A 12,373-nucleotide genomic window follows, 5' to 3' on the forward strand; every position below is an offset into this window, starting at 1 on the left:
AAGAACTGTGCTAAATACTACCTTCAATAAATTCTTCTCCGCGCAAGAACTCTAGTTAAGTTAACTGATTTTATGTTTAAAAAAAAAAAATCAAATACATTGGCGAGCTGCCCCAACCACTGCTCTGCCAAATACGTCAAAATCTAACAGTTTCAACTCCTAACATAAACTGTCATGTTTACAACTACTAATATAGACATTTAAAAAAATCAATTCCTAATGTAAACTATGAAGTTTACAAAAATTAACATAAACAGTACAGTCTGAACTCCTAATGTACGCTGTCACGTTTACAACCATTTGTGCAAACAGACAAGTTTATAACTACTAATACAACCCATTTAGTTTAAATTTTTTATGTAATCTTTCAATTCTAAAACTTCTTATGTAAACAAGTCCTGACAGAAACAGAGAGAAAGGATCAATGCTTCCATCTGCCACAATCATGCCTTGATGGGGCTTTTCTCAGAAAACATTACATATGAGATTACTATCATGTCATTAATTTGATTAACATTTTTGATGACTATTCTAAACAAAGGGAGCGTTGTGACACACATCTAGTTTTCCAGGAACAGTGATATAAATAAACATAACAGGCATTGCAAATTCCTTGACTTTACCCCAAATCAAACACTGGACAGGTGGCAGCAGCGTGAACATACAAGTCTCTATCTCTCAGACCTCCTGTGACACTAAATATGATCTTGACATAACTAATGTACCTTTGAGGTTAAAAGAGAAGAGTACATTGGCAGACAGACTGCTAAGCACGTCCCTGGTGCAATACCTCTAAACATCTGTCTGTCCAACATAAGTCAAGGTCTCTCGCTCTCTCTAAAAACTTTAAGCTTATCTCTGATAGGCCAGTGTCTCGGATTTCTCAATGCCCAACGCACATCGTCACTGCTTATAAAAGCAGCATCATGTTGCAAAGCGTGCACATTTCTCGCACCTGCTGCAGTCACAGCTTGTTTTTTTAAGAAGAGGACAGGATGCAGACAGCTTTTTGTGTGCTGTTAGCAGCTCTGTGTGCAAACACAGTCTCCTTATCTCCGCTGAAGTCTGTCCATGCCGGGGAAAAGCTGGCCTCCAAGGATGAAATGAACATCCTGATGTACGGCGTACTGCAGTTCACCGAAACCCTGCACCATATGCACCAGAGCACAGAGGCCAGGCTTGCCCGCGTCATGAAAGCCATCCGCCGAACTGAGAGTGAGGTGAATAGACTGGGGCACGACACGGAGGAGGCTGCTAAAAATGAGCGACAGATTAAAGAGAAACTCCAGCTCATTCAGGTAAAGCCTATACGTTACTTCACCAATGACACATTCGTGGCAGACTAAAATACTGGCCTTTTGAAATTACAGTCCCAATTAACAGAAATGGTAGTTCATCTTGGCATCAGTTCTACAAATTTCCCCACATTAGGTATAAGTGTTGTAAGGAGATAACATGGCTCAGAAAATCCATGAAGAATATACAATGTACTGGGATCTGTGGGTCCAAATGCTGGTTTGTTTGCAGGCTCAGATGAAAGCGCTGGAGACTCAAGTCCATCAGAACAGAGATACAGTCACCAGGGTGGAGCTGGAAGAGAAACAGCTGAAGAAAAAACTAACCAGCTTGGAGGAAGACCTAAACAGCTCTGTCCCAGACAGGATCAAGGTAGTCAAGCTGCAGACCTGCCTTTCACTGAACACACCGACAGTTTTATCTGGAAATAACAGATTATCTCTTTCTGACAGGTCACACCACTTAAAAACATCTCTGGCCTGAAGGACCTGATGAAGTGGACACAAGAACAGAAACTGAAATTGGAGAATCAAAACCAGCAGCTGGCTGATTTACAGAAACAGGTAAGCCTGACTGTAGAATTACTAATAAACATGTGATCGCCTGTAAAACCAACAGTTCATGTCAGTGCTTGGTTCTCATTTCAGAATATGGTGTAACAACTAAAATCACCAAAAAGGAGAAAGAGCAATCAACACTCCATTCATGGCACTGCAAATGGACCTCACTTACCACATGATCATAAATATGACACCGTTGTCTACTGTGCCATGCATTTTACACGCACACTGGGCCTCAATTGTGAAAAAGGAGGAGAGTGAACTTCTGTGTAAAACATTTTAAACTGTGAATTGCTGCATGAAATCCCTGTTACAAATATTTAGCTGCTTTTTTTTGTAGTGAATAATGTTTATAACAGCAAAAAACACAATGATCATAATATATGTATGTAACTAATAACTTAATACTTTATACTTATAACTGATATTATACTGTTATTATAATGATATTATAACTGATATTACTTTTTTTGCAATGATCACTCAAATGTGGTGATGAAACACTTTGTAATGATGTGACAAATATTTGTAATAGATGAAGGGTATTTAAAAATGTAACCATAAACTTATCAAAAATGTGTCTGACATAAGTACGCTGAACAGTAAAGTTAGTTTATTCAGCTTTATTCTGTTAATGTTTGTCACTTCGGAACATTCATTCACGGATTAATTCACACACAGATGAAACTTACTCGAGAAGTGTGACATTATATTCCTCTGTAAATAAGTACTATTTAAATTCACTTCTCGCGCACTTTAATGCCCTGTAACATGTACGTTCCCCTTCGAGCTGGATTCATGGTGGAACATCATGTGAAGTCACTTCACAGGGCACTTGCGGTCAAATAGAAGAAACGTCTGAAGTGATAAGAGGAACATACAAAATGTGCAAAGCAGGGAGTCACGAGGACTAAAATTAAGAACCACTGCTTAATAGGGCTAGGCGATATATCTAACGATATGATCATGCACATCTAGTCAGTAAATCTGGTTCCGTGATTACCGCTAAATTGCCATCACCTGCTTTTAAATGGAGGAGCTGACAAGCTACGCAATATCGCTTTCGAAGGCGATTCATCTGGAATAATTAATGCAATATTGCGTGGCTATCGATGAGGGGGTGGTCTAATTCGAAAGTGGGTCTTCGAGACGTACAGCCGATTCATCGTTTGAGCGGGCTCCTCGAGCTGAAGGGATCCCTTAATTTGGTGCGGAGATATGGCCATTCAAATTTTCAATGGTATACCATACATTTAAGTTTTTTAAAGCATTTCATCAAGATCACCAAATAGCAAACAATGGACTTGTCCACTCTGCTGGACAAACTACATAACTACACCATTTACAAGCACTTTATCTGCGTTTAAAGGGATACTCCACCGTGTTTTCATATTAAACTATGTTTTTCCCTTACCTAAGACGAGTTGATACATACCTCTCTCGTCTCAGTGCGTGCACTCAATCGCTTTGGCGCGCGGTGACACTTTGAAAGCACTTAGCTTAGCCCATTCATTCAATATGGGCCAAGTTACTCAGCTAACTAATACAGTTACTCGCTTAGTGTAACTCGACCTAGGACGGTAACACAAAACAAAACGTTGCGCTTTTCTAAGCGTGTAAAATGGATAACTATATGGTGTGGCGGAATACCATGGCAAGTGCTTGTAAGCACTTCGTCTTGGCGCAGTAATATCTTCACTAGAGGGAGCGGGGGCCGGTGAGAGGATTTTTCATGAGTGAAGATATTACTGTTACCGTCCTAGGTTGAGTTACACTACGCGAGTAACTGTATTTAAATAGGGAAAACGTGGAGGTGTTTGGTAGCTTCTCTGCTTGGCCCATATTGAATGAATGGGCTAAGCTTAGTGCTTTCAAAGTGTCAATGCGCACCAAAGCGATTGAGTGCACGCACTGAGACGAGAGAGGTATGTATCAACTCGTCTTAGTTAAGGGAAAAACATAGTTTAATATGAAAACACGGTGGAGTATCCCTTTAATGTTCTGCATAAAACTACAATCATATTGGTGGCATATACGCAGATGCCGAAATATCTGCGACAGGCTCATATCGGCCGATAAAATCGCCAGACCAATAAACCGGTTGGACTCTAATTAGCATCTTTTAGTCATGAATGTGTGTGGACTGACCTGTAGGTAGTGTGTGGTGTGTAGACGTAGCGAGCTGGAAACTCCAGCACTTCTTTGGTGGGACGCACGCGTGGGTCAGGGTAAGGCTTCACATGAAGCAGCTCTGGAGACAGACAGTAGTGAGGGGCCTCTGGAGCCGGGGAGATGTCTATCTTCAACTGAGCTAGACAGAAAGAGACCGACAGTGTGATAAAACGTTTAAATAATTGAACCGATGTGGTAAAAATAAGTGCGGACAGATACCAGTCACAGGTCTGAGTCGACGCAGGACAGAAGACGGCCTCCTCATGTCCGCCAGGAACTTATACAAGTCTTCATCACTCAATCTGTCGCCCTCCTGCAGCAGCACAGAAACTCTCAGCGTTCGTTCAGTGGCTAAATAATATATTGTGCCAATACACTACCATCAGAAATGTGCATGAATAGAGAGCAGACCTGTTTGAAGAAATTGGTCACAGTGAGAGTTGCTGGACGGAAGTTAGTGAAATTGCACATGTCCTCTCCTACACTCATCCTCTCAAAACCTTTCTTCTTCCTCTCATTCCATGTCCCCTTACGCTCTGTAGGGAATGGGAAAATGTTGTTTAGGGCTGGATGACATATAGATTATTTATATTCAACATTATTTTGTTAGCTATACACAATTAACCAACATTGTGAATATAGGATCCAGGGGATCATCTGCAGTGAATGGGTGCCATCAGAATGAGAGTCCAAACAGCTGATAAAAACATTACAATAATCCACACAACTCCAGTCCATCAATTAATGTCTTGTGAAGTGAAAATCTACATGTAATAAACAAATCCATCGAGGCATTTTTAATTTCAAACAGTCGCTTCCGTTTTTGTTTGTAATGGTGCGTGATCTGTGCATATTTTTTTCCAAATTCTGAAAAAACAAAACAAAAAACAATTGGACTCTAATTCTGATGGCATCCATTCACTGCTGAAGATCCAATGGTCAGCGTGATGCAATGCTAAATTTCTCCAAATCTGTTCTGATGAAAAAAAAAAACTCATCTACATCTTGGATAAGGTGGGTAGATACATCTTTAGCAAACTTTTGGGGGAATTATTTCCTCAACAATTTGGTGTCTAGTTATTTTTTTTAACGACAGCTTTCAAATTCAGTTCATTTTATCAGGAAATTCAAACAATAAACTATTGTTTTGACATTATTTCATGTAGTGTGAGCCAGAATATCACATGTAGGAAATACTGTTCTCTTCCTCATATCATGTATCTTTATTGCAGCATGAAAAATAAATGAGGATTTGTTTAAAGATACAGATGAACTTACTGAAAAGTACCATCCTAAATGATTAAATCACAGCAGATGTTTAAATCATAGATGTCAACAAAACAGCTTGTACAGAACTTGTTACCTAACCTTACATTCATCTCAGTGCCCATAACTCATAGCAAAAAAAAAAAAAAAAGAATATATTTTTCTATATATATTTTTATATATGAACTTCAACTGTTAGTGAGGTCATAATTATTTAACGTATGGTTTAATAAATTTCCTAATTTTGTTAGATCATTTATGAAAATTGTTTAGAATCATCATAGTCCCTTAACTATAAAATAATATTTCAGAAATGGTACAGTGCAAAAAGCAAAGACTTTCTCTTTTTCTCTGCCCCATACAACTCTCTACTATTTTCACTACTATATTCTGTTTACCTACTATACTTTGTTTTGTTTTATTCACATCATTTCTCACCAGCTTCTCATGTTTGATTATTTATTTATTTTTTATTATGTGTGCGTCCTTAATTTGTTGTCGTACTGTGGCACCAGGAAAAACATTGCACAAGATTACATCACATTTATATGAAAAATCAAGTACCTTGAGGATGTATTTCTGGTTCAAAATGTCTCAAAATAATGGAGCACATTTATAATGATGAATAGCTGTAAATATATAAGCCCTTGTGTGTGTTCCATTCAGAGACATGTTCAAGGTGACTGGTTAAAAGAAAGCAGTAAAAAGTTAACTCTTATCTAAGTTCAAATGTGTTGGCTCTGGTTAATACCCGTGTCTGAGTCAGAATCGGAGCGGTCCAGCCCTCCAACACTGCTGACGATGTTCAGCAGATGAATCGCAGTCCAGGCGAAGGGCATGCGGAAACGACCCAGCCTAGTGCACATCTGCTCAGCCTGAGCCCTCAACTTCTCCAGCTTTTCCTTATGCTGCATGCATACACACACACACACACACACAAAGGTAAAACCACCGAATAATTTCAATTTACACAAGCCCTGTGTAAAGGTAATGGGTTAGCAGCACATATCATGCCATTTCAAACAGCCGAAAAAAGCAACTTGGCAGCAGAATTCTACAGTGACAGTTACAGGCTCCAGCATCTACTGGACCTTGCTCATATTGAAAAAGATTAACAAATATTGCAGCAGTCCAGATCAAGTTGAGAAATCCCCCAGAGGATACCATAATCATGCCAAACGTGTCTGATGAAATACTCATGCAAAAACCCTCACGTAAATGTACACTCGTACCTTAGTGGAGTCGGATTCCTTCATGACCATGTAGGGTTCACAGCATTCGCCGATGTCTCCCTGCTGAAGGACTTTCTCCAGCTGAAACACAAGTACAGCTGCTTAACAATAAGGATGTCTGAGGCTAGATATAGATGTAACATTTTTTTTTAATACATTTTAAAAGCTGAATTTTCAGCATCTTCAGTGTCACACGATTCTTCAGAAATCATTCTAATATGCTGATTTGCTGCTCAAGAATCATTTATTAGATTTGCTGCTTAATATTTTTGTGGAAACTCTGATATACTACTATTCAAATTGCACACATAAGATAAAACTAATAATAATAATAATACTTATATTTAGCAATGACGCAATTAAATTGACCAAAAGTGACAGAAATCATTTGTAACTTAATAAATGTCTTTACTATTTTAAATAAATGCTGTTCTTTTGAACTTTCTAATAATAAAAGAATCCTTAGTTGGTAGTATGACGAATAATATTAAGCAGTAAATACTGTTTTTGACATTGACAATAATAAGAACTATTATTATTAATTAAGCACCAATAATAATTCATATCCACATAATATGGCTTTGTTCAACTCACATTTATAAATAAACACAATCTGATTAAACTAATAATATACAAACATTTGTACTTTTCACATTTTTATTGAATATATTTTTATTGAGTATTCATTCAAAATACATGGTGGAGAAAGTAAGTGAACCTTGGATTGAGTAACTTTAGATCAAACTTTAGAAGCAAAACCTCCACGACACGTAACTGCTTAGTAGACGTTTGAGCAATTTTGGACAATCCCTGCCAACAAATCTGTTTCAGCTTATTGATATTCATGAGTTGTCTTTATAGCACAACTCTCTTTAGGTTATGCAACAGCATCTAAATTGGCTTAAGCTCAGGATTCAGGAAAATGTGCCTTTTCTTCTTTCGTTAATATAGCTTCTGTGGTTTGACTCATCTCTAAAGCTTGAAGTCATGACCACTGTAAAATGTCTTGATAAGCTTTAAAATTCATTGTTGAAAACAGTTGCACTGCTTGCTATTTTTAAAAAAACTAAAAAAAATTCACGATTCTTTATTGAATTGAAAGTTCAAAAGAACCGCATTTATTCAAAACAAAAATATTTTTCAGTGCCTTTGCTAAATAACAGTATTATAGCATTAAAAAAAAAACATACTGACCCCAACTTTTGAAAGGTAGTGTATACTGGAAAAAAAAATACCGAAAATGTATATTATATCAAATTTACATATTTTTTTAGTAGGACCACTGAAAATTTTGGCACATTAAGAAAATTCTACAAAAACAAATCCTCATTATTATGACCTGCAGTTACTCTCGTCCTACTCTGACTTTCCATAAGGACATGTGGTACTGCGCCCCCTGCTGGTCATACCTTAATGACTAGGAAGATGTCAGGAGACGGGTATGTGATGGAGAAGATAGCGGATCGGGCCAGTGTGGAAATGGCTGCGTGGGGGCTGTGGGGTCGGAGCAAGCTCTTCATCTGGTCCGAGTTCAGATCAAAGTGAAAATCCTCTGAAATCTGAGCGTGGATGTGAAAGGGAAACGATTGATCATGATCTCATTAGTGATTTACAGGAACCTGCTTTGAACCCACACACTTTTCAGTAACTATCCAAACGTTTCAAGGTGAAGAACACACAGTCATACCTTTTTCTTTTCTCTGACATCATACAGAGCCAGTGTTCCAAATATCGGCTCGATTTCAATCTCAAATCTAGAAGAGCAACCACAGCGAGTCAGATCATACAGCAGCTGGCTTAACTGTTCGGGCTGGATGTGTAATCAGAAGGTGTGTTACATCGCAATCAATGAATACAGTCACCAAGTGAAGAATAGGAACGTTCAGCGATTTACAGTGACAAGGAAGTTATTTTGACAGAATACTCTAGTCAGGCCAAGGAAACAAATTAAATTAACCCATCCAATGCTGACTGAAACACAAAAACAAGTCATTTCCTTGGTTTATTGTTTTGAGTTTCCTCCTTTTTTTGTATAGATTTATAGTATCTTTAGTTTTTGTCATCGTAGAAAACACTCTTCTTTTATTGCCTGCTATTCTTCATCTTTGTAATTGCAATACGACCAACATATCAAGCACTCCAGAATGACTAGTCTTACGAGGCTTACTTGAGCGACAAACACTTGACCATGATCCTCTGGCCGCTGTGCTCTTTGGGCACCTCTGGGATGGCGCACCTCTCGACGGCCTCGTCCTGTCAAACACAAAGAACCGTCATCATGACTATGGCAACGTTTGCTCAGTCATCGCAAACAATGTGTACACAGACATAAAGCGAGAGGATGAGCAGCGACGAGGCGGAGGAGCAAAAGACGGAGGAAAGACAAAGAAGATGTTTGACAAGATCAAACAAAAGCACAGCTGGATCATCAGAGAGATGTCTGAGCGTTTGACAGCTCTCCTACATAAAAGTGTCGAGTGCTACTCATCGTCTCCTACACAGAAGACTACTTTCTTTCTCACATAGTCCTGAACTTTCTGTCTCACTATACTTTTTTTAATGATTTCAGACCTCATCCGGCGCGGGGTAAAGTCCCAGCAGATCAGCGTGGCGGCACTGCTGGCGGTTCTCGGCGTTGCGGCGGTCCATGTCCTCCGCAGCCGTGCGCTCCAGCACGGAAGGCAGCAGCGCATCAGGAGTGGAGTTTTTCAGGTCAAATATACTGGAGGCCCAGCTTCCCCGCGGCGTATCATCCAGCGACACTGAGTGCCTCTTTGAGTCATCCTGCCACAGACATTCTGCATTAGGACAAACCTTCTCAAAATTATAATGACATGTTTATAATGACCATAACAATAACCGTTGATCCAACTAATTTCTTATCTTGAAAGGATGGTTCATTTATAACATTTATTCACCATTAAGTTTTTCTAAACTGGTATGAGTTTCTTTCTTAGTGGAATACAAAAGAAGATATTTTAAAGAATGTTGGTAACCAAACAGCTGCAGGTAGCCTGTGACTTCCAGTATAGAAAAATAAAATAAAATACAATGTCAATAACTACAAGCAACTGAAGAAATATCTTCTTTCGTGTTCAGTAAGTGTTGTGTTGAGAAAGAATTCAAACAGGTTTGGAACGACATGAGGATAAGGAAATGAAACCAAAGTTTTTTTAGTTTTGGTTCAACTAGCCCTTTCACCTATTTACCTTCAAAACAATAAAATAAAATAAAATATTGTATTCACAACCATTCATTACTTCTCAAAGACCATAATAATCAGTTATATGGGTATTTTTTTATTTTTAATTCTAACATCCTTTAATTTTAATAATGAATAATTTAGAAAATCAAATAATAAGACTAAATAGTTTGAGAGACTTTGTTCATGTGATCATGTATCCGGGCAATTTCAAGTTTGACTTCTAACATTCAATTTAATTAAATAATAAATGCAATGAAATAAATATGCTAATTAAATTGGTTTGAGACTTTTTGCTCACTCCAGGATTTGTATTACTATTTACTGCCTTCGTCACTTTGTAAATGTAAAGTTTGATTGTAAATACTAATAGATTGAAATATAACGTATTATTTTACAAAGCCCATAATTACCATTTATCCATTTATGTCAGTTTCACTAACATTCTTTGCTAATATCATAATTTTCCATGCAATTTAGGAGTATATCATTCAATCTTCCATCTATTAAATAATAACTCCAATGACAAAAAATAAATAAAATAAATAGTTTAAGACTTTTTGCTTACTTGAGGATTTTATTTATTATCATTATTTTTTAACGATCATTTATCCAATTATATTTATCAATTTAATTAAACAAAACAAAATAGCTTGAGATACTCTGTTCAGTTGAGATTATTATTTTAGGCATGTTTTTAACCACTTATACATACAGTCGCAGCTATGACAGTAAATGATTGGGAGAAGAAGAGAGAATGCAACTGGAAAATGTCACAAGCCTGTGTCGCCCATGGCACAATGTATCACCACTAGGACACATCTCCTATGTACTGCGTGCATTAACTGTTTTACTTGTCAGACAGTTACCTGCTCATCCTGACGATCAACGGTGACCTCATCCAGCTCAAAGGTTTGTTTGACGAGTCCTTTCTGTTTCTCCCGCTGCCGCTCAGAGTTATGAGGCGTCTGTGTTGTACTGTATCGCTGATACCTGAGAGACCACAAAGCAGCATGTCTTTATTTTCTACTTAACTTGTCCCCCAGTAAGTATTTATGCTGTACACTACCCGTCAAAGCATCACCTGACAAAAACACACTCAAACGATGCTTATCATGAAACTGAAACCTTTTGGTTTAAAGGCTTTTAAGCAAGAACTCTTTTATTATTCAAGCTAGTTTTGTACACAACATAAACTGTATCTGTGTGAAACATCAGAAGCACCTCAGAACAGCAAGATGTTTTGATTTCTTGAAAAAAAAAAATTGCCATAGTTGCATTTTTCCACAATTATAATGGTTTTACTATTACTCTTGAAAAAAAAAAAGTAGGTCCACAATGTTGACACTTTCGACTGGTACTGTGTGTGTTTTTGTTTAAGTTGAAGCTCATGTAGAAGGAAGAATACTCACTTCCTCTGGATGATGAGCCAGTCGTCGGTGTAGACCCCCAGGGCATCCCTCACTCTGGGGTCCAGTGAGCTATCAACAGTGAGTGCAAAAAGAGATAGCGTCAAACTCCCAGATACCCTCAGTGCACTTACAGGCAGCACAGCATGGCTTAAGCAAGATGAGGATATTACCTGATTAGCAGTGAGGGCGTGAGGAAGCGCAAGGTGCATTACAGTGTGGTGTGTGTGTTTGTGTGTGTGCGATGAGCGATGAGCGACTCACTCCTCCTCCGGGACGGGCGGCTCTATCGTGGCGCACTCTCTCTCCTGCAGCAGCAGCTCCAGGTCATCGCTGGGGAACTCCAGCAGCTGTCGGAGGGGTCCGGGCTCTGCTCCTGGCGGATGGCTGCTAACGTACTCCTCATAGTCCACAGGCTCCACCACCTCCGTCAGAGGCACCTAGAAGAGTACATGTGTCACCACACGAGCCAGACTCACATTGAAATTGAATACCCGTGGTTCTAAGAAATGATAAAACATTTTGCTAGTGTAATTTCAACACCATTAAACTTCATCATCAAAAGATCATTAATCGAGATTCAGATCAGGTATACGGTTTGTTGTACTTTCAGTTTTGATCAATTTAATGCATCCTTTCTAAACAAAATTGTGTGTGACGGAAATGTTACCGCCTTACCATACTTTGATACTTTATACCACGCGGCAACAACAATACAGCAAGAATAAAAGTTACGCCTTCTTTCTTTGCATGAAAATTGAGGCGTGTTATGTAAATCTTCCCACATCATAATGTAGACATGTGAGGGTAGTGTTGTCACGGTACCAAAATTTAAGTATTCGGTACCGATACCAGTGAAAATCCACGGATCTCGCTACCAAAGCAAAACACAAAAATATGCTAATTAAAAAAAATCACTAAGAATAAAACTAAGAATAAAACCAATGCCATTCTTTATACTTATTTAAAATTTTGTTTAAAGTTTTTCTACAAGTAATAGAATTATGAAAACAGTAAACAAGTTTCACCCAAATTTAATTTGTCTTTTAATTAATGAAATTTAAACACATTTATTTTTTGGTAAATAAAGGGGATTTGCTATTAAAATTAAAACAGTAGTAGCAGTATCACATACATTCTACTAAATAATAATAATATTTCTAACACAATGTCTTTATGTAAAAATGAACTTTTATTTTGATGGGTTACCGTGAATACCTCTAAAAAATGACACTG

General features: G+C 38.0%; 1 protein-coding gene across 4 annotated transcripts in view; it reads right to left on the bottom strand.

The window, feature by feature from the left end:
• LOC113049576 (dedicator of cytokinesis protein 7-like) overlaps positions 1-12,373 on the bottom strand; it is a 59,955-nt gene that overhangs the window by 26,735 nt on the left and 20,847 nt on the right. For all 4 annotated transcript variants that reach the window (XM_026212021.1, XM_026212041.1, XM_026212031.1 and 1 more), the window contains exons 3-14: positions 11,402-11,577; positions 11,141-11,209; positions 10,598-10,721; positions 9,098-9,310; positions 8,694-8,779; positions 8,214-8,280; positions 7,936-8,085; positions 6,527-6,607; positions 6,046-6,202; positions 4,440-4,564; positions 4,248-4,341; positions 4,005-4,167 (exon numbers count right to left, since the gene is read on the bottom strand). In XM_026212021.1, the coding sequence (XP_026067806.1) occupies positions 4,005-4,167; positions 4,248-4,341; positions 4,440-4,564; positions 6,046-6,202; positions 6,527-6,607; positions 7,936-8,085; positions 8,214-8,280; positions 8,694-8,779; positions 9,098-9,310; positions 10,598-10,721; positions 11,141-11,209; positions 11,402-11,577 (1,505 nt within the window). The remainder of the gene's footprint in view (positions 1-4,004; positions 4,168-4,247; positions 4,342-4,439; positions 4,565-6,045; positions 6,203-6,526; positions 6,608-7,935; positions 8,086-8,213; positions 8,281-8,693; positions 8,780-9,097; positions 9,311-10,597; positions 10,722-11,140; positions 11,210-11,401; positions 11,578-12,373) is intronic.

The sequence above is a fragment of the Carassius auratus genome, chromosome 3 (genome assembly GCF_003368295.1).
Source record: "Carassius auratus strain Wakin chromosome 3, ASM336829v1, whole genome shotgun sequence".
Taxonomy (NCBI): domain Eukaryota; kingdom Metazoa; phylum Chordata; class Actinopteri; order Cypriniformes; family Cyprinidae; genus Carassius; species Carassius auratus.